We start from the raw sequence: 24,367 nt of genomic DNA, 5'->3' as shown, positions 1-24,367 counted from the left end.
CTGGACTCTGGGATTTTCTTTCATTGTTCACATGAATTACATTTTAAACAGGAAATTAACATCCTGTTTTAGAGTTCAAGTTTCATGGACGCGGGCGGAGTTTTTTTACGGACCTTAGTTCTCATCTTCATGGACCAGTTACTAAAATTTGCAAATTGGACACTTAGTGAGCAAACCTCGGACAAGTCCATACATATAAAGCTGTTATTAAGGCTCCACTGATGAATATTTTTAGGTTGATAATGGATCAAATGACTAATGTTATTTCTTAAATGGCTTTTATTTATCACATGGGCAGAGGAACCAGGCGTGTATTTGTAAATTCCCCTGTTCACGAGTTATTTCCTACTTAAAACATCCTCCATGTTTACCTGCCGTCCTGATACATAACAAAAAAGGTCTTGCAGCTTTCCTTTAACACTGTGTGTGCTGCAGGTTACAGATTACTTCACCCCCCTTGATGTCTGTTTATCGAAGCTTTATTCGGGATCTCCCTCTAGTTGTTTGTGGCGCCCGTGCACCCGGCTATTATTTGACATTCAGTCATTATTTGAACTTTTACTTGAACTTATTATTTACTTCGGGACCAAATGCATTAAATTGCTGCAAGCAACAGATTTGTAGCTAATGAGTAGAGAAGAAGAGGAAAGGAATGAAGTGCTTACGTCATATGCACCAGCTTTGATTTGTTGGTACAGTTTGTGTTGGTCCTCGTCCCAGAAGGGAGGGTAGCCCACCAACAAGATGTACAGGATCACACCTGACATACACAAAAACAAAATCAACATACTGTACATTCAGACATGTACAAAAAGTATGCAAAATATAGTTTCACGTTTTTCAAGTAACACAAGTGAGAATATAAATTCAGGAGCAGACACACCTACAGGCGAATTATGGGTAACAGTCCACTCAGACAGACACAGTGACGCAAGTTAATCCTGCTAAGGGGCTAAATAAATGGCAAACACGAGACCCTGCGTCAAACCGACGGGTCCTTGAGGCAGGTTACCATTCAGGAAACTGACAAAAACAAATATGATGTAACCGCTCAATTATATCTTTGATTGAAACCGATTTTAGAGCTTTACTTGTTGCAGCAATGCTTCATAAGGTGGTTGCATGATAGACATAAATCTTAATTAACAGATGAGACAGATGTTCATTTCCCAGAGGACAAAATATGTCCTCTACAGTGCTGACGTCAGATGTGACGCCCGGCTGGGCAGTGATTTTTATGGAAACACTGAGGCAGACCCAGACTGGACCCAAAACTAAGGTTTGACTAACATACAACAGTCTAATATGAACAGGTTGTGTCTGCAGTACGAAAGCTGCATAACTGACCACATGCCCATATGTCCACTGGCTTGCCATACGGGTCCTTTCTCAACACCTCTGGGGACAGATATCCTGGAGTTCCAGCAAAACCTGCAAAAACACAAATATAGTTGTGTCAAATTTGTCCAAAACACAATAAAACTAATGAAGCAATAATAATATACAATACTCCTTCTGATCACCACGTGATTTGAGCAAGATTATGGATTCATAAGCCTTTCTTATGTTTATGTATCAGCACTACAAAAACATAGATATATATTTTCAATGTGTGTTTTAGACAGACAAATAAGCACACTGGATGTAAATCAACCTTTCTGCTCCCCTTTCTCTTGTTCTTCTGCTATACATTTTTTTTTTTTAAACTTGACACAAGAGTTCAGCGCCTCCTTATTTATAGCTGTTTTTAATGTAAAACTAATATTCACAACGATACGTTAGTATTCACCACAGAAATACCAACAAAGGATTGTTTAAACCGCAACAATACTTCAATACATCTCAACACATGCACAAACTAAATGATCTTTTCCCCTTGAGACAAATGTTGATTATTTAGTACGTTGTCCTAAACGTATGCTCTATATATTATACATAATATTTTTTTCTAATTCAATTCTCTACTCTAATTCTTTAATTCAATAACATTTCCTATTTTCTCAGGCAGTGATGTTTCTCTTACAGAAGCAAATACTGCTGCTGAATGTCAACACGGTGGAAGACATGCAGCGACTGAGGTAAAAAAAAAAAAAAAGAAAACGTGTTATTTCTTACCAAACCATGCCTGCTGTTCGCCTTGCACCTCGATGGCAAGACCGAAATCTGCAAGCTTCACCGCCGCTCCCTTCATCTTACTGGCCAGGAGTAGGTTCTCTGGCTGTAACGCACAGAGACAAATCATTTGTCGGGATTAAATATTTTTCAGGCTGAAACCAGGGAGAGGTTGACAAAATTGCTTTGTCAATTAGTTTTTTGTTTTTTAGTTTTGCATGGCACAAAATAAATTGCAGCAACAACAGGAAAACAAAAATACATTTAATTAAGGGCAAAGAGATAAGCATGTACCCTTTGCTTCTGTCTGCATGACTGGACGAGCTGCAGGAGCACGATGACATCTACAATAGTAATGAGGCATGATGTGGTCAAACCATCTACAAAGACTTCCCCCAAAGGAAAGACCTTTTCAGTCAGCTGTCACAGGATTTAACAAAACATTTGGACTCTGCACAAAGTCAGGACTTGGCAAAGGTCAGGACATTTTAACCTTTTTAGTTGCTTCCTCGTTCTCCTCATTTGAATCTTGGTTGTCCTTTAAAGAGAGTGTCAATATTTTATATCACCTCATATAATAATAATACCATAATAGTGGTCTAAATGCAGGCAAAGTGTAATTTGGATATGGTCTGGTTTGTACTGTGATTACATTTCAGCCAGGTGTAAAAGCAAATTTTACAGTGTGATTCTGTCCCTCAGAAATCTGATTCATAAACTGAAAGGTCAACTAACGCCACCAATCCCTGCTATCTCTACTAGCCTGCCAAAAAACCTCAGATGACTCCTCTCTATTGAGGGACAGTGTGCACGCTTCTTCATTTGTAATAAATTCAGCCTTTTCCCTAAATTTGTGGAAGATTTGCGCACATGTGTTTGGTGGACGTTTTGGGAGTCCTCCCTCAAGGAAATTCAGTGTTTTTCAATTCGAAATATTCAATTTCCATAATTATGAGCACATCTGTATTAATTTTCCAAAATTCGAACAAGCAAGAGCAAATGATAAATAAACAACATTCCAAAAGCTTGAAGATAAACTTGCTAAAGATGTTTACTGGGCAACAACTAACATCCATTTGATCTGGGAAAAGCCACATCTGGGAAATTGAGTTAGTGTTGATGCTCTCCACAATTATTCTACATTTATTTGGTTTTGGTGGTGCCCAAAATGGCTCGGATGGTGCACTTAAGCTTCGTCATGGTAGAAAAAACCCTGAATAAATCCATTACTACTGTACAAGCATAGTTTGCCTTGAGAGTAGGGCCACCAAAAAGTAGCCAACAGATGCCTTCAGCCGTCTTCCATCTGTCACATGACCTTCACGTCAAAGGTTCTTGTCATCTATCTTGAGTGAGGTTGGAACTTAATATGCAAATACTGTTGAGGTGAGGGTCATATCCAGGTCTCCAGGTGAACAAGCCATGTGTAAACACAAGGGCCAATGATAACAGAAGGCTAACACCAGGTGTTACTGAGGTCTGACTGAACCCTGACAGACAGGTGACCTTGAACAGGAGAAACAGTTTAAAAAAAACGGATGTTTTTCTTCCAAAGTGCAGTGGCTCTACCTTCTCAACTACAAGTCCCGACTGGCAGACCTAGTGTGTGTTTGTGTGTGTGTGTTTGAGGGCAAAAGTCTTTGTATTGGTAAGCGGTTCTCATTGCCTCGAATGCAGACGGACGGATGGATGTCAGCTGCTTGTACAAACTGTCTTTGCGCTGTTACTCTGTTTCTTGTCATTTGTCAGTCTCCCTCTCTGTCCATCCCTAGTTATCCGTCCCTCCTTGCTCCCACCATTTTGCCCTCTACCAGGCGGAGCTGAAACAACCGGCAAGAGAGCGAACAGGGGGCACAGAGAGCAGGGGAGAAAGCAACGGGAGAACAGAGAGAGACGGACAGATACAGACAGATAGATGGGAGGTGGCATAATGAGTCCCTACACTGGCGCTGCAGCAGCCGGGTGACCTCACCCTATAGTTACCATGGCAACCCAGCCTGCCACCAGCCACCGGCACACAACTCTTTCTCTTTAATTCTTATTTTCCCTTCAGCGAGTGGCCCTCCCAAGATGACAGGAAAAATGTGATGTGTGTGCATGTGTGAGGTCACACGTCTCCATGGCACACTCTGTTGGCATTATTTTTATAAATCAAATATAATCTGATGTTTTATTCTGACTGATGATTGCAGGGATTGTTCTACCAAGAATCTTTCTCATAGAAAATCATGCCTTAAAGCAACGTTGATAGATGTTTTTGGCCACTTGGGAGCAGCAGAACAAACTATTATTCAGAATGTTGTGGTGGCAAACATGTTTGTAAACAGTTCCCCTTTTACATATACAGCAGACAAATTAGAGTCGCAGTCCAATATTCACTCTCCTTTTAGCTTTGCTTTGCTAATTGTTCCACTACGTTCACCAGGTAGTCGGCGATTTTGTCTCTCTGGTACTAGGCAAGATGTATAATGGAAGTTTATTTGAGAGTTGTTTTGCTGAGCACCATAAGGTCGATGAGTGAACTAACAAACAACAGTAAAAACAGTTTATCAATTTTTTTTTAAGTTGCTATGCAGCCGCTTTGATTAACATTAGAAGAAAGTGTCCAATGACATTAAAACAATGTGACAGTATGAAAAAGTGAGGAGTGCATAGGTCAGCTGTCACTGAATGTTTGGTCCTCTCTCACTGCTCTCCTAGCCTCATTTTTTCAGTGAAAATGCTCTAAAAAGCCACTGTCTACTTCCTGCTCTGCAACAAACGACACGGTAAACAACCAGCTGGAGAAAACAGTGGAGCATTTCGGATGATTTAGGGAGATTACAAACAAATCTAAAAGAGAGATTTTTGGATTTACATTTATTAGGTGGCCAAAAAAATTACTCTAAATTAATGATAATGTTGCTCTGTAACTGCTAAATGTGGAAATTAGTAACTATTTGCTAACAAATACACCATATCAACCTAAAAGTTGATATTATATAAATATTGTGATCATATTTGAGCCCAAGTGGCATAAAAATGGTTTGTGGTTGGAAAAATCATCTTATTGTTCCCATTGTTCCTGGACTCTGTCAGACAGTATACATTCTGCATCAGTTTAATAACTGATGAATGATCAGTTTAATAACTGATGCAGAATGTATACTGTCTGACAGTCCGGGAACAATGGGAACAATGCACTTGTTGTAAATTGCTTTGGGCAAAAGCATGCTGAATGCATTTAATACCATGTATAATGATGTTTATATTGATTGGAATGGTCTTGTGCATCATTTTAGACACTTTTTCCCCCAAATTCATCTTGACATATTGAGTGCTTTTGAAACAGTATTTGGCTGCACAGAATAGATTTGTAATAACTGACCCACCAGCAGGTAAATGAAGCTTAGAAGGTTAATCTGAAAAATATTGATTCCTTGTTGTTGTTGTTGTTGAGTAAACCATTTAAGAAAAACGTGTTTTCAATAATGGTAGCTGGAGTTTGGATAACAGAGTTGCACATTAACAACTAATGTAATATAATTATGTCTACCACACTGGACATCCATCCTCATTGTCGTCTCTAAAAGTATTCCCTCTCCAAGTGTTTTTGATACCAACGTCTATGTGCAAGCTGAAAAATCAATGAAAAGCAACACAAATCCACTTACACCACAAACCGGGTGTTTGTTTTCCAGTTATGTTTCTCCACTTTCCCAATGAGTAATGGCTTGATTTTGCACCGTCACATAAAAGTAACAGATCAGATTGTTAAGTAAACCATTTAAAGTTTGGGGCTCTGAACTCAGTGCCGGCTAAAAGAAATATGGTGCAATTATCCAGGTGTTTAAATCTCAGGTGGATTTGCTGTGTTTGTTAACTGTATAATCAAAATTGATTTAATTTAAAATCACACAGCTGAGGAGAGCTGCTGGTTTCTGCTTGGGGTGAACGAGCTTGCTGCAAGGGAAGTCGTCACTGGCCGTCATCTCACCCACCGACCTGCTATTAATAGCAGCTGGTCTGCTTTCGTCACTCCTCGGCAGTGCGGGAGGGAGGGGAGAGGGACAGAGCAGGGAAGGATGGAGACGAAAGAGAGGGGGGGCAGATGAAAAAGAGGAGGGGTGCAGACACAAAGATGTCAATGTAGAAATAAGGAGGGAAGAAAGCCGGTGAGGAGAGGACTGACGTTCATCCCTTAAGTTGTTTTAAACGTCACAGCGTGACGTCTGTGCAAGTTTGTCCATGTGTGCTTAGACCTGTTGTGAATCTCCACACAAGTCTTTCATCTTTCAGTCCCAACACGGTGCTATGCAGTAAACTGTGTAATCGATTTTTGTACAGCTAACATGTAAGAGGTCCTCCCATTTTCTCCACTGCTGTATGACAGCTCACCTTGAGGTCCCTGTGCACAATATCATGCTGGTGGATGTGACTGACGCTCTCCAGGATCTGATTGATGCAGTGGCTAGAGGAGACAGAGAAGGATGAGAAACAGAAGGCAGACACATCTGTCAGTCCACAGGAGCTAGATGACAATGGCGAGACTGTTGTAGAGGAAGAACAAACTTCAAGTGAGGATTTTCTACTATTTTAAAAAAAATACAGCATAATTGGTATTTGCAACATGAAATAAATTACTCTCGCTCATTTTGACACATTGCACTGATAAATGTATGGCACATGCATAAGCCCGAAAGCCTTGTAAGTGTACCAACAATTTACGAGCAACAATCATTTGCAAAACGTCCTTCGCGATTTGTGAGTACTTGTACCAAAGGGGGTGTGTGGAAAAAGAATTTGGTGCATTTTTAAGTGAATGAATGTGAGGAAGGAAGTGGAGCGGGTCGGGTGTGTGGGGGGCGTCTTATGTAAGCCTGTTCTATTCTTGCAGATCTGCATTTTTGCTGGTCTGATGCTCAGCTGAAGTATTTTATTTTTTATAAATTGAGCTTGACAATAGTAAGGGTGAAATCGAGGTCAGCAGAAGGAGGGTGAGCAGAGACAGATTTTTTTGGGGAGAGTGGTGGCCTTTCTCTGCTAGACGGAATAAAAAGAAAGCTCTTGGTGTTGTGTCCAAATTAGGCATAAAATGGCCTCCAAATGTTATTCAGCATTCCCAGTGCTTCAAGTGGAAAAGTTCCAGTACTCTCCTTATTCCCATGGTGCTGTGTGTATTGGTCAGTACCAGAAAATCAAGCACAATGTATTACATTCTGAATTTCTACAATGAATAAAAGCTACAAGGAAATATTGCTGATGCTCACAACATAAATTTATCTCATCAAAGAGACAAACATTTCAATATTTAGAAAAACAAGACTATTTCAAAATATGGTATAAAGCTGGACTGTGTATGAAACGCTGGAGGGCTTTTAATTTGAAACAGATCCACAAAGGATGACTTCAGCCTTTCTCATATTCATCTTTTTAAATAGAGTCTATGGCATCAGACTACAAGCAGCTTGTGATAAGTCACGATACCCAAGAAAAAGTCACAGTTCAACAAACAGTAAAATGTAGAAGTGCTGGTATCGCGTACCAGGGAGTATCTCCCCACTTCAACTCATTCATACACCTTAAACTCATTTCAATTTGTAACTACGTCCATTTTATCTTCCACCTCCTTGTTTTGGCAGCTACTATAATGCCCATCAGACCATGTTGGCACTGTCCTTACTCACTTTAACAATAAACATCCCCTTTCATTTTCTATATTGCACTGCCTTCATCTTGCCTGCATTTTTTATGGTTCAAAATTAAGTCTTTCTCAGAGGATCACCTGCACAGCCTGAAGCTGGAGGACAGATAATCAAAAATCTTTGCGTTCATCCACGAGAAAACAAAAATGAAATAAGCCTCGCAGCCCTGACTTGTTTTCTATTCGCCCTTTTCACCAAATTACATACGACACTATGACTATGACACACAGATTGTGTAGCGAACTAGGTAAGACAGGGTCATACTCCACCTGACCCACACCTCTGCACCTGGCACCAGCATACAGAATAAAACACACACAATCCAAATCAAAGAATCATAGATTCTGTATAAATATATTTTAACATACTGAGAGAATTGTATTGTCTTGATTTTTTTATTTGATCGTGTAGAGTTATTTTCATCCAGCTGTATTGTCACATTTAAGTCCTTAGCCTAAGTAACGGCCACACGGCTGACTAAAAACTGCTACAACAAGGGTTAATGTGTGGCAGGGCAAAAACCAACTGCAACTTCTGAGAACAAACTCAAAACAAGGTTTCAACAGTGAGGACAGCTTTGTCATTATTTATTAATAAAATTAAATCTAAAAGCCCTGACAAAAATAAAGTGTATCCTGGTACTGTCAGAAACCACAAGCACCGCTTCTGCTACCGAAGCACAAAGTGCATTAACACAGATTAAAATGGCCAAATATTTTGTGGTTTTGTCACCCAACTTTGCTGCAACCAAAAACTTAATATGCAGAAAAAAACTGGTCACATCTTGTTGGCATGTTTACATACTGTACCTGGCATCTGCCTCGCTGTAGTACTCTCGAGCAACAATGTCCTCAAACAGCTCTCCTCCAGTGACACTGCAGACAGACACAAAACAGACACTTGGTTATTTCTCTTTACTAAAAAGCTCTGATGGTACTTCTATCACAGATGAAAAACTACAGAAAATACCTCTTAGTGGTTGTTCTAATGGTTTCTTTGGTGATTTATCTTCGTGGTGGCACACCCTGTGTTCTAGTGTAAGATGTGCTGTGGTGCTTTAAGAGGCCACTTGACTGGTTGCTGATAATACAAGCCTCTACAAGACTGACTGTTATGTCTGGTTTATCTGGAGCTCAGATACAAAACTGACAAACTGTTTGAACAAATGGAAGTAAACTTCAGTTTCAGTACTCCTAATTCACCTCAATTTTTTAACACAAACATTCAATGTGTTGAATTCTACCCGACAAAGTCTGACACTGTCTAACGCAATCACATTTGAACAGGTGAAACACTAAGTATACTAAGTGGCACAAAGACAAATGGGCAGCAAGGTGGTTGTAACTAACTGAGAGACATGCTTTATTTTTATTATTTGGCTGAAATGACTGTTTTTCAATACATTGGGGTATATAAAGTTGGCATGGAAGATATGACATTAAAAGATATAGTACAGGACACAAGTGGCAGATATATAGTAATATTAAAAAGAAGATTACTGATTCCTGTTATTTTTATTTGTGGGATAAAAATGACATAAATTGAGGGACATTTCCATGACACATAATAATAACTATTGTTGTCAAGCTGCAGTCATAAACTCAAAAAAAGACAAAAGCATAAAAAGTTATTCTTAAAATGGCCCTTCCAGAGTAGCCTGACCCTTTAAATCGTGGCAGCTGAGAGAGAAAGCTGATATACTGTTCTGTAATGACTGAATGGGGACAGTCACGGAAAATAAAAAGGGAAAATGATTGTCAGCTTGTTGCTTTGGTGAAGCTATTCATCCTGCAGGAATACTCTGGCCTGAACCTGCAAAGTGTATGTGTGTGTTAATGTGATTTACTTACAGGTCAAAGACCAGGTAATGGAAGCCTTCCTCTGAGATGCTGTCATGGAGCCGCACTAGTGAAGGGGAAGGAAACGGAGAGACAGTTTTTGTTAGAAATCAGCCCACGAGGTTAGATGACTTTGTTGATGTAAATTATCTTTGATACGGAAACTCCACGTTTCTTCGTAAGAATGTGGGTGTGTTAGGTGTGTCTTTTCTTTTTACTTATTTTATTTAAATTACTAACATGTTAAAGTGCTAAAGTCAGAATATTTATTGCCATTTGTGACGGAAACAAATGCAAAGAAACAAAGAAGAAGGAGGTGAGCGGAATTGACCTTTAGATTGAAGCATGTCAGGAAAGGTGCCAACACCATTAGAAACCTTTTGTTCAAGTAACATACTGAGACACCCCGAGCCTGAGTATGAGTGGGACGGCAGCTCGCCACCTCAGGGAGACCGCATGCCTAGCAAAAAGAAACTAAACACTCCTGATCATTTGATTGTTTAAGAATTTCTTAAAAGGAGAAATTACAAAGTTGGTAGGACATTATTTACGCAATCCAAGATTTCAAACCCATCGGCTTGATACCTTCGAGTAATACGAGCAACCATCGTCAGTTTCATATGACAGGAAGGGCTCGGTGGAAAGATGCCGTTTACCGTGATGACATGTTGAAGCACGCGTCACGTCACAACTACTTCACTGCTGCTTCTTTTTATCACAAAGTTTTCATCATCACCAAGATTTACTTAAAGGATGAGCTTTATTTATCAATGATGCTGAAGACAATTGTTGCATCCCTAATAATAATAATAATAATAATAATAATGAATCACTGACCACAAAAACACACACACACACACACACACACACACACACACACACACACACACACACACACACACACACACACACACACACACACACACACACACACACACACACACACACACACACACACGGTGCTCTCGGGTTTCCAGCATCACTGAGTTCCTATGTGCAGTGATCAGACAGGAGGTTTCTAAAGCCTGAATGCCACCTGGCCGGTTGGCAACCAGGAACAAGCTCTTGAACACAAACACTGAGAGAACAGTTACCATATTTTAATCTTTTATAATTAATCTGATACTGGAAAATTCACTATTGGCTTTCCCGTTTTTTAAAAGAAAAAAAAAAAAAGCACAAAGCCAGACAGGAAACATGATCTTATGCAGAGGGAGGAGGTGTTGCCAAAAAAACAACTTGAATCAATAGGTCTTAAATCCAGCACCTGCTAACTGGGTTTTCACAGGCTGATTAAAAACCTGCTCGTGTCAAACTGGGTGAGTGTGCTTGAGTTCCCGAATAAAGCCTTAAAATATGTTATTTTACTCTCTTTCTTCTTTTTTCAGACAAGTTATATTTTGAAAAAAGCAAAGTTGACAAGGTCTCCCCTTGAGAACGGGACAAGAAAAGAGAAGCAGAGGGAGGGGAAGAAAGGAAGAGTGGGACGATGGGGAGGCAGAAATCAGGTGGGAATAAGAGAGAGAGAGACCATGAAACCGGGCCTATTAAGTTGTTATCATACTCTGCGTGCGAGCGTGAGCGTGTGCGTGTGCGTGTGTGTGTGCGTGTGTGTGTGGTTTGCACTGGACGGCATGTTATGATAAGACACTTGGCAGTTCCGCCACAGAGATATTTCCTTGCCATTTCCTTCCTTTCCAAGGGGCCGCTGCCTTTGGTCTGGATTTGACACACAGTCACTCTTGTGTGATGTGATGAAGTTGTGTGAGACTTAACACAGATCCACGACGCTCAAAGACATTTACAGCCACAATAATCTTCCTGTCTACCGAATAGTTTTCTCCTACAGAAATTAAACATGGCAGTTGGGCTCTTTGGGACAGAGGCTTTTTGCCACTCGGGGTGGGAATCACAACATAAGATAATATTGCAATTTCCAAACATTCTGCAATATGCACTAAACTATTGTGATGTGTTGCAGCTATCTTTTTTTGAACGGCAAACCATTTTTCTGAAAGAAACCTCAAAATCAACATCTGTTTTATTTAATTAAATAAAGTTGTCAGCCTCTTCGTCTCACTTCAGTCATTTGTATTGCGGTAAAATAGGATTGTCAAGCAGACATGCTGATGAATAGTGTCATAAAAACCTGTTGTAATGAAAATATGTCCCCCACCCCTATCTTTTTTCTGCTGAAGATTTATTTATCTATTTATTTATTTCCTTTATTTCCAAGGTTGCTGATTATGAGGACCTTCAGGCTTACAGACAATCATCTGAAATGTGAAATAAAGTGCTGATACAGCTGTTTGTAAAGGTGAAATGAAGAAAAAAATGATCAAAGTGTCTGTCTGCTCTCCACTTACTTAAACTGACATTAGATATGCTTGTAATTTTGATCATCCAGCTTCACACACGCACAGAGTCACACAGCTACAAAGTCACACAGCGTAAACACAGTGTTGACCGTGTTAATGCGACTGGCTGACTGTACATGTGTTCAGACTCACTTCGCCTCCCTGGCTGCTAGCCGGAGGCACCATGCAAATGTCACAGTGACACATGCGGTAACTGGATGGTTTGACTATCGTCTGAGGCCTTTTACTTCGGAGTTATTATTAAACTGAACAATACTGAGATGAAACCTTAAGTTTAAGGGAAACCGAGCGTTTTCACATCCATATTGGGAAAACGGTGTAGCTCCGTTCTGCAGCAGGACAATGGCAACCAAAGAGACTTTACAGACAAGTCTGTTGTCTGACTGCGTTTCACTTCACGAAAGGCAGATTGAATGCAAAAGTGAAAGTAGCTGCAATTTAGATCTGGCAGAGCATCGCTGAGAAAGAAGCTAGCAACTGTGGTAAAAGACGTAAAAGTTGTTTCTGTTTTTGTAAGCCTCTCCTCCTCGATATAAATGGGCTCAATAAGATTATATAAACACCTGTCATTATGACAGTGCAATTCTGCAGCATCACAAACTACAGCCTCCACGATGATCATAAAGTTGAATTAACACCTCCCTAAAACCTGTTTTTCAAAAGCTGATTGTTACAACCTTCAAAAAGACAGAATTTATAGCAGGCCCGGTGCATTTGGCTGCATTAGTTTTGGATAGTTGTACCTATTTAACTTGTAACTAAGCAATAATGCTGAGTGAAATACTGCAGTACTCTGACTTTGCATTTAACGTCCCAATGGGCTCGATCAGAATGAATGCAGGGAGGTAGGTTTTCTTCTACAATGGTTCTTTAAATGGTTAAATATTTGTAGTTCAGAAATATGATGGAGGAACTTCACTCTTGCATTTGTGTAGGTATAGTGAACACCAATCTCGTAAACCCGTCGGCTCTCAGTCTGACAACATTTAGCCTCCGGGGACAGCAGCCATTATTTCAGGAGTCCCGGTGTCGCTAGCGGATACCCAGCCCAAGACTTCCTCTTCTGTGCGCTGCTTGTTGTTTGCAGCCTGATTAGCAATTTAAATTGCGAGAATGCAATTGAAACAACATATACAACTAGATTGTCATAGAAGTAGGCAGTTTACACTCAGTTAACAGTTTAAAAACACAAAAAAAAAAAAAAAAAAATGCTAAACTGTCATCAGAGAACAACCGAAGCGGTTATAAGATTGCATATCAGCCAATGCGTTCCAGCTCTTTCACTCTCCACATGGAATGTTTACCCGCCCGCACCCGAAAACTGCTCAAACTACCAAACCAGAACACTTCTGGCACCAAAATCGGGTCCTGTTGCCTACAGAATCTGCCTTATCGTGCAGATATAGGTTTAAAAAGGTTAAGGTAACACTAACCTTGTGTTCTGGGGTCCTGGAGACTGTCTACATCCTTTTATAAGCTTGATACTTGATGACTTGTCCTAATTTTATTAGAGATACTTATAAACTTGACCTGAACTGATGTCTGGGGAAAAAAACGATGCATTACTTCTGTTTGACTTGACTCAGTTGCAAAATGTGGTTGAATACAATGGAGTTGATTGGTGTTGACAGTTTTTAATGGAGCATTAAAACATCCAGATTCCAGATGAGCCTTTTAAGATTTATTTAGAGTTATTTGGATTTAATACAAATTTGTCAGACGGAGAGTCATACCACCTCGAGGGCCTAAGTGATTTATTTGATTTATCAAACGCTCACTTCAATACCTTCTTTTATACTTGTTTTTTTTAGGGTCAGACAAAAAATAAAAAAGTATTTGAAGGAAAATATGCATTGATTTTTCAGTTACTGTCATTCTTTTCTACAGCTGTGTGGTCTGTGGTTCTGCTGTGGGTTTCCAATTTCAGCAAAACACACAGGATACACAAAAGATGGCACAGACATTGTGGATCTACGATAATCTGAGTTCCCTGTCTGACTGAAATCCAAACTGAAGAAGTCTGTTGGAGTGGCTGAACATTTCTACCTCTTAACATCTTTAAAGAATTTATCTGTATCATCAAAGCTGTTCCACGAATCCTTTAGTCTGCTGGCTCTCACAGGTGACTCACCTATGTTAGGATGTTTCAGCAGACGGCAGATCCTCGCCTCACGTTCCAGTTTCTGGTGATCTATGGGCAGACAAGAGGAGAGAGAGAGGAAACGGTAAGGACACACAATCGGTACCGGGAAGAGAAGCAATTGAGGGTCTTTGTTTTTGTCCAGCGGACGAGCTGCGGCGACCAGAACACCAACAACAAAAGAAACACTTCTCGGAAACCCACTGAGTGAGCGGACACAAAAGGGCACAAGGCCAGCCGTTCAAGTGTACAACAAAGGCAGAATTACGGTCACTAAATCTGACGGCAGTTCATGTAGTTCATTATCACTTTTGCAACAGCACACCAACGACTGCTTCTGCACAGTTTTGCTACAGATGTTCAAGATAAATAATAAATAATGAATAATTTGTTTAGTTTTTCTAAGGCAAAGATTTTTGCAGCCATTAAAACTTGATATCTTGATTGGGAGTGTTTCAGAGACGCCTGCACTTGCGCCTTTGTGACTTCATTAAAAATGTTCTTTTAACTGTAAATGTGTGTATAATGTAAACACACAAACGTACACTCCCTTCCAAATCCTCTTCTGCTCCTCCTCGTCCTCCACTCAGAACAATAGTTTTCTTTTGAACCTGCCCTTTTACCACCAAAATCAAACTGACTTGAACTGTAACAGAAAACAAAATAGTTCCTAGCAGAAGAGCTGATACATGTAAGAGGTCATAAGAGAGAGCAGACAGAGGGCTATATAGTATACACACTCGCAGACATACAAAATAAGCACAAGCTTTTTGCACTTAGTGAAATTAGTCTCTGGGTCCGGCCTTAATATAATCAGTGTCCAGATAATGATTTTAATGGCGAGGTGAGGATGTCCGTGTGTGTGTGTGTGTGTGTGTGTGTGTGTGTGTGTGTGTGTGTGTGTGTGTGTGTGTGTGTGTGTGTGTGTGTGTGTGTGTGTGTGTGTGTGTGTGTGTGTGTGTGTGTGGGACAGACAGATTGGTTGTAAGGCAGATACAGTATATAGATACAGTGGATGACATCTCCTGTTGCAGGGTGTCAGAGGTCAAGTTCATCCTGGGTTTTCCTGCCACCAACCAGCTGCCGGTCTCCGGGGACAGATGGGTTGCTTACGTGGGTGTCCACGCCTTTGTGTGTTTGTTTGTTTTGTTTGTTTGTGTGTGTGTGACAGAGGGGGAAAGACACTGGACATCCCTAATCCCCTGTCCCATGCCGAGGCTTTGGGCTTCATCATGGTGTCTACATAACCAAGAACATTAGTGCCGCGACCAATTTCAAAATATGTTCTTGGGGATCATTTTCTTGATTAATCTATTTGTTATTAGTTTATAAAATGTCAGAATAAAGTGGAAAATTTTGCAAAATTTTGTCATTCAAACTGCCTGTTTTTTCCAACACTATTCAATTATTATCAATGAAAATTATGAAAACTGGTGAATTTGATTAAGTCGTAGATATTATATTTACATTGTTCCTTGTTCAATTCTGGTCTGCGCATCCTTCCTATCTTTAAATCTATACTCACTAACCAATAAAGCAAAATGCCCCCAAAAATGTACTGACAGGTATATGATGGGATGTGGGGATTGGACTGATATGACCAATATATTTATAATATTATATATACAGTGAACCCTCGTTTTTCGCGGGGGTTACGTTCCAAATAGAAACCGTGATAGGCAAAATCCGTGAAGTAGTAACCTTTATTTTTTTTTACAATTATTATACAATGAAATACTCCATAATACATTGAAACCAAAGAACAAAACCTTTTTACAGGCCCAAGCATTTGTTTAACAAATAAAAGTACTGTATAAATGTGTTTTTTTACAAATAACTACTGTACTGTAAAATAATAATTTTAATCATCGATACGAACTGAAGGCTTCATATATATATTAAACCGCAACGTTATTGACAAACAGGTAGGGAAGAAGCGGAGAGACTGTTTAGCCAATCAGAATGCAGAACACAATGCACGATGCAAATCCGTGAAGCAGCGAGACCATGAAAGGTGAACCGCGTTATAGCGAGGGTTCACTGTAATATTTTTTTTTAGTCCCAATGGGCTGTTTTAATCCCCGATCCCATCCAAGGCTTTGGGCAGTGCTCAAGTGTATAGATACCTGCCGTTTCTTGCACCCTCATGCGTCAGTATCTTCATTCACAGCGTAACCACATCTGCATAGACAGGTGCTTGAATGCAAACATTTCATCACCTGCATCGTTTTCTACTGTACAGCACAAAGAACCAGTAGTTTGCTGCCAAGATGTTACATGACACCACTGCACCAGAAAGAAAAAAAGAAAAACAACTGCATCAGGTTGTCACGGCAGCGTGGGACACACACCTTACCACAAAACCCCTTCAAACCCTTCTTTATCCACAACGCATTAAAAATGCACAGTTACAAGTGAATAAGGTGACAAATCACGAGTTAAAATATCTAAGATGGAAAGCACCATGGGAGGTAATTGTTTTTGTTACTTGAGGAATTATCTAATCTCGTCATGTCCTCGATCATATTATCATAACAGCACCTGATGGAAACAAGCACTGATTTACATTTTATTTCTATTACTTTTTGTAAATAAGAGATGTAGCAAAGACAAAAGACGAACAAGAGAACAGAAAGATAAACAACTTGGAAAAATATGAGGAAAATTAAGAATGTATTCTCATAACAGTAGACGATGGAAACAAGCACCAATTTGCACTTTATTTCCATGACTTTTTGGATATGAGAAATGTAGCTAAGAGAAATAAAAAATAAAATAAAGGAAGCAAAGAGACCAAGAAGATGAAGAAGAAAACTAAGAAGAAAAATAAAAAAAATATGAAGAAATAGAGAAAATATTTATGGTGACCAAGTTCAACCCCGATAAAGTCCGACAACTAAAGAAAGCATCACTCCTTGATCGGGAGAGTTAATTATGAACAGAAACTTCAGTCATTAGCAGTTCTGATAAAGCTGTCCATCTCGTGGAGTTGTCCTCTAAGTAAGTAAGTAAGAAAGTAGAGAGGGCTTCAGCTCGAATCACCCAAGTGGCTGGAAAAACACTGTCAGCAAAAGTGAATAGGAAATACTTCCTTCCTCCACAGCAAACACCCGAGGGGCCTGCAGAGGCATTGGAAAAGCAATTCCATGACTACCATGTAAATATGTAATTTGTGGTCTTGTGTGCATACAAAATATTATGACACTTAAATTACATATCTGTATTTGACTGGGCACTTGCGGCAGTAGACGACTGATAGCAGCAATGATTCAATCCTATTTTATTCAAAGTGTAGTCACTGTTGAAAGCTAGTGTTACATGCACACAGCTAATACTATATCTGTATCCTAATTCACCAGACCTCAGTATTTATCAAAAAATCTACAATCTACTGTTTCTGAACAGGAGGTAAGTCAATCAGTGCTAAATTGATTACTCAATTATTTGACAAATCAATTCAATTATATTCTATTTATATAGTTCCAAATCACAACATAATTCATCGTAGGGCACGTAACATGGTAAAGTCTTTGCAACAGAACGTTACAACATTATATAGAAACCCAATAAAAACCCGAATTAAAAGGAACATAAGTTGTTGAGAATTCTGATAATTGAGTAAATGTAAAAAAATTATTCATCTAGCAAAAATGTTTTGTAATTCCAAATTTCAAAGACCAAAAAAAAAAAAAAAATGGTGAAGCAATAACTCAACGAGGGCTGCAAATAACAATTAGTCAGACCAAAACCAAATGATATTTAATCTAACAAGATATAACGAGAGAGAAAAGCAACATATCATATTTAGGGAGCTGGGAAAAAAAGAGAAAAATTGAAATCACTCAATTGCTTTAGCTTAAAATCACCTTTAACCTTTAAGTCTACCTATAAAGTCTCGACAAAAAGGTGACCAGGCGAGTCCTCTTTCCACACACTTTAAATTGTTAATGCACATATGTTTTTCAATTAATTGTTTTTCCATGCTAATAGTTTTTTAGATTCTTCAACTATCCCTGTGCTTCCTGAATCAATGTGATGAGTTAAACTTCATCAACATGCTGGAAAAGCACAATACATGCAGGCTTGGTCATATCTGCCTGGATAAGAGAAAGGGAAAAAGAAACAGTTGTTCCATGTTCACCACCAGCTGCTGATAATCTAAAGGTTTGACCCGTGTCACTTCTTGCTGAGTAGCATAAAGTTCTGGCCATTGATTTCCTATTAAATCCGTTGTCCTCACCACAAACAAGCTCCTGCAGGAAAACACAGGGAGGGATGAGATGGAACCCTGAGTCTGACCCGCTTAACCAATCAGCTGCAGCTTTTCTCCCGCATGTTTCTGTCTACAGATGCGTGTACACGTGAGCCCGTTCAATATCCACGCTTTTGTTCAGGCCTCACAGACACACACAGGTCGTGTTCAGAGCAGTGTGTTCAGTGGATGAGAAATCAAAGCACACTGCAGACATTCCACAACTTTCTTCTCACAGTCATAATGGGCTATTTTGGCTGCTTGTATTCTTAGAAGTTGGATCTGCCTGTAAAAATAGGACTATTTTTCAATGCTCGCCTGAGATGACGGAGTTTATTATGCTTGTGACGGCAGACAGTCTTGGCAGCTGGCTGCTAAGAACCACTACAAACTGACTGAGGAGTTTTCAGCTGAAAGACAAGTACGGGCTTCAAAAGGACAAATTGTATCGAAAAGAACTCAAACAAGAGACGCTGACTGCAGCTGAACAAAAGCTGATCACTGTCAAACACAGCAGGTAACTGCAGGCTGTTTCAAGAACCAACACAACCAGCGGAGAGTAATTAGAAGTTGAAAAGGCCATTTACAGACTGAGAGAACTACAAAGTCATGACACTTGCAGCTCTTCAGTGAACCTTTATACAATTAGACTGTGTTAAGGTTTTTCAAAATGCTGGTATTCTATTTTGCACATTTGCCTCGGGCATTTAATCTTATTTGATAACAGAGAGCTGAAGTAAAAGTGGAAGTTCCGGGGTTCAGAATCCTAGTGGCACGAGTGACTGAAAAATCCAGCTTGGAACTGAAACCCTCTCAACAGTATGTTGTGTGTTTCACTCCATATGCTTGAAAAACAATCTAATATCAGTGTTAATCATTATTTTATTTTTTTTAAATATCCTTAAACAAAGACTTGTTCCTACAAGCCTAAACTGGAGTCCATGAGCAAGTCGCAGAGTGGCGGTTAATTCAGACAGGTCTGCAATAGCAGCAGAACAGAGAGGACTGAACGCTGCAGATGTTTTAAAACAGCCGAGCTTATCGCTAAATAGGGAAAAACGGTTTAAGGAGAGAGTCATGTCCTGTCACACAACATGAAAGTGACCCACCTATGCCAGGTCCCAAACAGACACAGAAAAGGATCATGGGATTGACTGTCACTGTCTTTATTTTTCAATTGATGGAGCGAGAATTAAGCCAAAAATAACAAATCTATAAAAAGAAAGATGATAAAAAAATAAAATTAAAATAAAAAACTAACAACAAACCAATCTCCTTATATTTTATCTCACAGGAGCAATCAACTCGCCACCCCTGCACTGCTCTCACGCAGTCTTTCAGACACAGCCGTATGAAACAAAAAGGCAGAATAACAAAGGAAACAAGTTTACAATGCTTTTTTTTTTTTTTTAACAAGAGCTGTAGTTTTGTTCTGCGCACGTGAAGTAATCATTGAATTTCTGCTGATCTGCATTAAAATATGGAAAGTATAGCCCAGAAACATCATACTTTCTCCAAATCAAAACTTTAAATTAGAGCTAATAACAGTCTCGCAAGAACGAGTCAGTGAACACCGGTGTACAACAATGCTGCTGAATCCATTTTATTCACAGAAGCACTAGACTGCCTCTTCACTGAATGTGCAACACTCAACAAGCAAAAATGACTGAGGGTTGGGTTTTTAATAACAACATAAACTCAGACTACCATGTAAAAACATTTGAACAACTTTAAAGTAGGGATCTGAAAATAGTCCAATTCTGTTAGATTACATATTCTTATTGAAAAGTTACAATATGAATACGAAAGTTGCAATGTTAAATGGTGGGAGGCGGGCTGGGGGGGACGAACTGGTGGGCAACTTCTTCTTTGTAGGATTTGAGCTGAAGTGAAGTGAAAGAGTCAAACCCTCCTACACACACACAAACACTCCTTTCCAGAGACACTCTGTGATATCATAGTGTCTGCTCCAAAGAGAAGAGCACACAGCACTTAGCCCAATTGGACTGAGTGATGACCAACGGCGTGGCACATCATCGTATTCATTTATCCATCCAAGCCTCTGCTTATTACTATCTCATCTTGAAGCTCTGAACAGACTGGAGCAGTGGATGAATGGATGAATGGATGGATGGATGGATGGATAGATAGATGGATGGATGGATGGATGGATAGATGGCTTCTTTCAGCCCACATCCACCATGTGCATCAATTAACTTCTGCCTGCAGGGAGGCAGACACATAATACTTTCAAATAAACAATAACTAGAGCCAAGAACCACTTTGATTCTGACTCTTTGTTCTGCTCTGTCTGTCTGACTGTTAACGAATCTATCATCCATGTAGCATCCCAATATTTAATCACAGTGAGTGAGAAGTTTGAGCATCAAACCGGTCTGTCACGACCAGTCTTGAAATATGCAGCGTGAGTTTGCAGCTCTGCCGAGGTCCCTTCTCCTCGGGGACCAGACTGTCAGAGACCGAGCAGCCTGAGTCAACAAAGATCACGGTTGCCATGAACTGTTCTTCATCTTCTGATTGGAGCGAACCTGGCAACCCGCTCCCTGAGCAGAGCTGGATGTTAGCATGATGAGCCACTGATTGGACACCACCAGCACACACGCAGCAGCTTCTCCAACTTCATCACGAAGACACTCCTACACTGTTCTGAAGTCAGTGCATGTACGACAAATAGACGTACAACATAGTTGAGATACACTCCCCTGGTTTTATATTCAAGTATATATAAAGTCCACAGTGTATCATGATATAATGTCAACAATGTCCTCATTCAAAATGCAATAGTAGTCAGAAAAGCTGCAATTAGATATTTTCCATAAATCACTCAGCTTGATGTAAAACTGACCAATGTGTATGTAGACGTGCGGCTGGCTGTGATGGATTTAACATTAACAAATCTATACTAACTGATTTTAATGCGGCACAGCGAAGAGTGTAAAACTATTTCTGCCCAGGACTTCAGAATAAATAACTTAATGCGCTGGCAAACATTTAAGTATACATGATTTAGGGACTCGCCAACAGACTAGTGTTGCCCTTAACATGCCTGCAGGAAAGGAGGGATAGATCTCTTCAGAGGTAATGCAAGTGAATATCGACTATTGTCACAGAGAGTAACAATAGCTAAAACTTAATGGGAAAACATCGGACAGATTTTCAACGTTTGCTTTTTGACGTACTTACACTTCAAGTAGTGTTTTGTGCTGCAGTGCACCTACAGTATGTATGTGTGTGTGTGTGTGTGTGTGTGTGTGTGTGTGTGTGTGTGTGTGTGTGTGTGTGTGCGCGTGTGTGTGTGTGTGTGTGTGTGTGTGTGTGTGTGTGTGTGTGTGTGTGTGTGTGTGTGTGTGTGTGTGTGTGTGTGTGTGTGTGTGTGTGTGTGTGTGTGTTCGCTGTTGTACCTCACATCTTTTTCACTGGAAAAATCCATTAGATAACTTAGCAGTTCCGTTGGAAGCCTTTAGCAACGTTGCAGTCAAGTCAATGAAAACAGCGCTGTGAGCATGACTAAAAGCTTTGCTCTTAGCACTGTTGCCTCATCGAACACACGCGCGCACAAAACAGCACAACCCAAATGCACGCAGACCACTCTGGGGTGCTTTGAGTTCACGGGTCCCTTCCTGAAACAAACAAACTGGATGATACTGGGCGTGTCTCAAACCAAAGACGCATTCTTTGTTGCTCAAAATGGTAGAAAACTCCCATATTTATTCATGTGCGATATGTAGCTGCTGTCATGGAGGATGGTATCACCAAACTAACCTCTTAAAAAATAATAGAGCCATGTGATATAAAATTTAAAAAAAACTATGTAACACAAACTTAAAAGTTGTTTTAAAAATGGTAATAAATAAATGAATAAAATCGGTTTTAAACAGGATATCAAAATTTGTTTTGTGTCCTCCATTGATCAATCACTTTGTAAACATTTCAGAAAGTACTAAGAGTATCAATTACAGCTTCCCTAGTTGATGTCTTCAAACCAACCAGCTGTCAAAAGCCCAAACATTCATTTACATGCATTTTCTGATAAATGCAATAAAAAAAAAAAGTGATCTAATTAATCAAATGTAGTATTTCAGGACTAATCAACAATGCAAACAACTTGGATAACCAATTAATGAATTTATTCATCAAGGAAAACCATTAAATACTTGTTAGATGTTTGACAGCTAAACAGACTAATTAAGGAATAATTAAGTCATTACCTTGAGCTCAAGTAATTTGAGACTGGGATTTGTCTGTATGTTTTGCATTTTTAGACATGTCAAATAGCTGATTAATGGCAAAATTAAGATTCATAGGGAAATGGGCCAATGTGGTTAATATCTCATCCTAAAGAAAGTAGAAAAAACTGGAACAACATTTTACAGAGATTAGAGTGTGAGCATCTCAAAGCAGAGAGACTGAGCTTTCTAAACACCGGCAGGTAGCGTCTTGATATATTTGAGCGTAAGAGGAGATAAATGAAGACCCCCATGACGATAGGCTGAATGAATGTCAGATTGACAGAAACAAAACAAGCAAAGGAAAGAAAAACAGACAAAGACTTCAGGTCAATGTGGCCCAGAGCAGACAAGACTATAAATAGATCCAATCCTCCTCCGGCTTACAGCCCTGAATCACACTGACCTGGCCCGCTCTGCATCACCTAGCTTGAGAGACAGAAACACAATGAGACATAAAGTGAGAGACAGAGAAACAAAAACAGAGGCAGACTGACAGATGGAGACGGAGAGAGAAATGAGAAAGGCGGAGGCGAGTTTCTGACACTGATTTTGGAAGATCTCTCTTCGCTTCCCCGTCAACAACCGAGCCTAGTCAGACCCCCCCGTCGCTGTGAGAGGTCACAGTTGGGTCAGTGGGCAAACGCCAAGGATCTTGTCGCTGTTCAACAGCGTAATGATGTAAACATGACAAGGAGCTCAGTGATGGAGAAAGAAAGATGGTGTAGAAATAGTGGTGATGTTGCCAATGCTGGCACTGAAACCTAAAATATGATACTTGAGGCTTTCACCATTAAACAACAATCTGGCACTTCTTTGATGCTCTTCTCTTTTTCAACTACTCGTGGGCAGTCAGAACTAACACCCAATCCTCAAAACCCTTCATTTTCTCCACCCACGACCAGCCACTTTTCTTTTTTTTTTTTCATCCGCCCCCCTGCAGCATGCTAATGAGAAAGAGACAAGACACCAGTTCTGCTCTACTGGACCCCAGAGACGGACCTAGTGCAGTCACAGCTCAGCCAAGGGGAAGAAAAGGCCAAAAGAGAAGAGAGAAACACGCATACGAGTTTACAGCCACGCAAGTAGCTCCAGATATGTTGTACTTAAGCACAGAGGCGCTTTGGGATGAATGCTCATGTCAGCGTGTTACCTTCCAAAAAATAGAAATTTAGCATGGATCAATGGCAAGGCTGTTCAAGACTGTTGAACATGCAGGCTTTAATCAGACTTTAACCTTAAATATGAGTATTCGTGGTTCTGTTGTTCCAAGTAAATACTCTGAAACGACCTTTTTCTTAAAAATAACCAATTCACGTCTAAAGTCATTACTGTTGTTAATTAGCAGCACGTGCAATTGTCTTTATGATAATTGATGATTTCAAAACAACTTTTAACACTCTTAAGTGGCCAAGTGCTGAAGGACATTACCTGACAGTCAGCAAGTTTCTCACTAAATGACTGTCACGGACAGTTAGGTCTTCACCTCAGGACATTAACTGACCATTAACAAGCTCTTCACTACAGGACAGTAACTAACAATAAGGAAGTGTTTTGCTTGAAAACTGACAGTTAGCCAGTCTTCCATTAAGTTGGCAAATGTTCTACTAATGTTGTGTTCAGGCCGAACGCAAAGACATTTTTTTGCCTGTAAGTACGGCCGCTTAAGTTAAACATTTTCAACTTGTGGAGACACATATTTGCATCCTTTTGCAT

At 39.8% G+C, this 24,367-nt stretch overlaps 1 protein-coding gene across 32 annotated transcripts in view; it reads right to left on the bottom strand.

Moving 5' to 3' along the window:
- Window positions 1-24,367, bottom strand: part of camk2g2 (calcium/calmodulin-dependent protein kinase (CaM kinase) II gamma 2) — a 58,597-nt gene that overhangs the window by 18,864 nt on the left and 15,366 nt on the right. For all 32 annotated transcript variants that reach the window (XM_069712223.1, XM_069712226.1, XM_069712232.1 and 29 more), the window contains exons 3-9: window positions 14,144-14,203; window positions 9,647-9,701; window positions 8,606-8,671; window positions 6,490-6,562; window positions 2,116-2,218; window positions 1,348-1,431; window positions 666-760 (exon numbers count right to left, since the gene is read on the bottom strand). In XM_069712223.1, coding sequence (XP_069568324.1) covers window positions 666-760; window positions 1,348-1,431; window positions 2,116-2,218; window positions 6,490-6,562; window positions 8,606-8,671; window positions 9,647-9,701; window positions 14,144-14,203 — 536 coding nt within the window. The remainder of the gene's footprint in view (window positions 1-665; window positions 761-1,347; window positions 1,432-2,115; window positions 2,219-6,489; window positions 6,563-8,605; window positions 8,672-9,646; window positions 9,702-14,143; window positions 14,204-24,367) is intronic.

This window comes from Brachyistius frenatus, unplaced genomic scaffold, assembly GCF_029030835.1.
Source record: "Brachyistius frenatus isolate BFR_SWC_R1_liver_20210118 unplaced genomic scaffold, ASM2903083v1 Contig_108, whole genome shotgun sequence".
Taxonomy (NCBI): Eukaryota; Metazoa; Chordata; class Actinopteri; family Embiotocidae; genus Brachyistius; species Brachyistius frenatus.
Note: the sequence above shows the minus strand (reverse complement) of the source record. Positions and strands in the feature narration are given on the sequence as shown.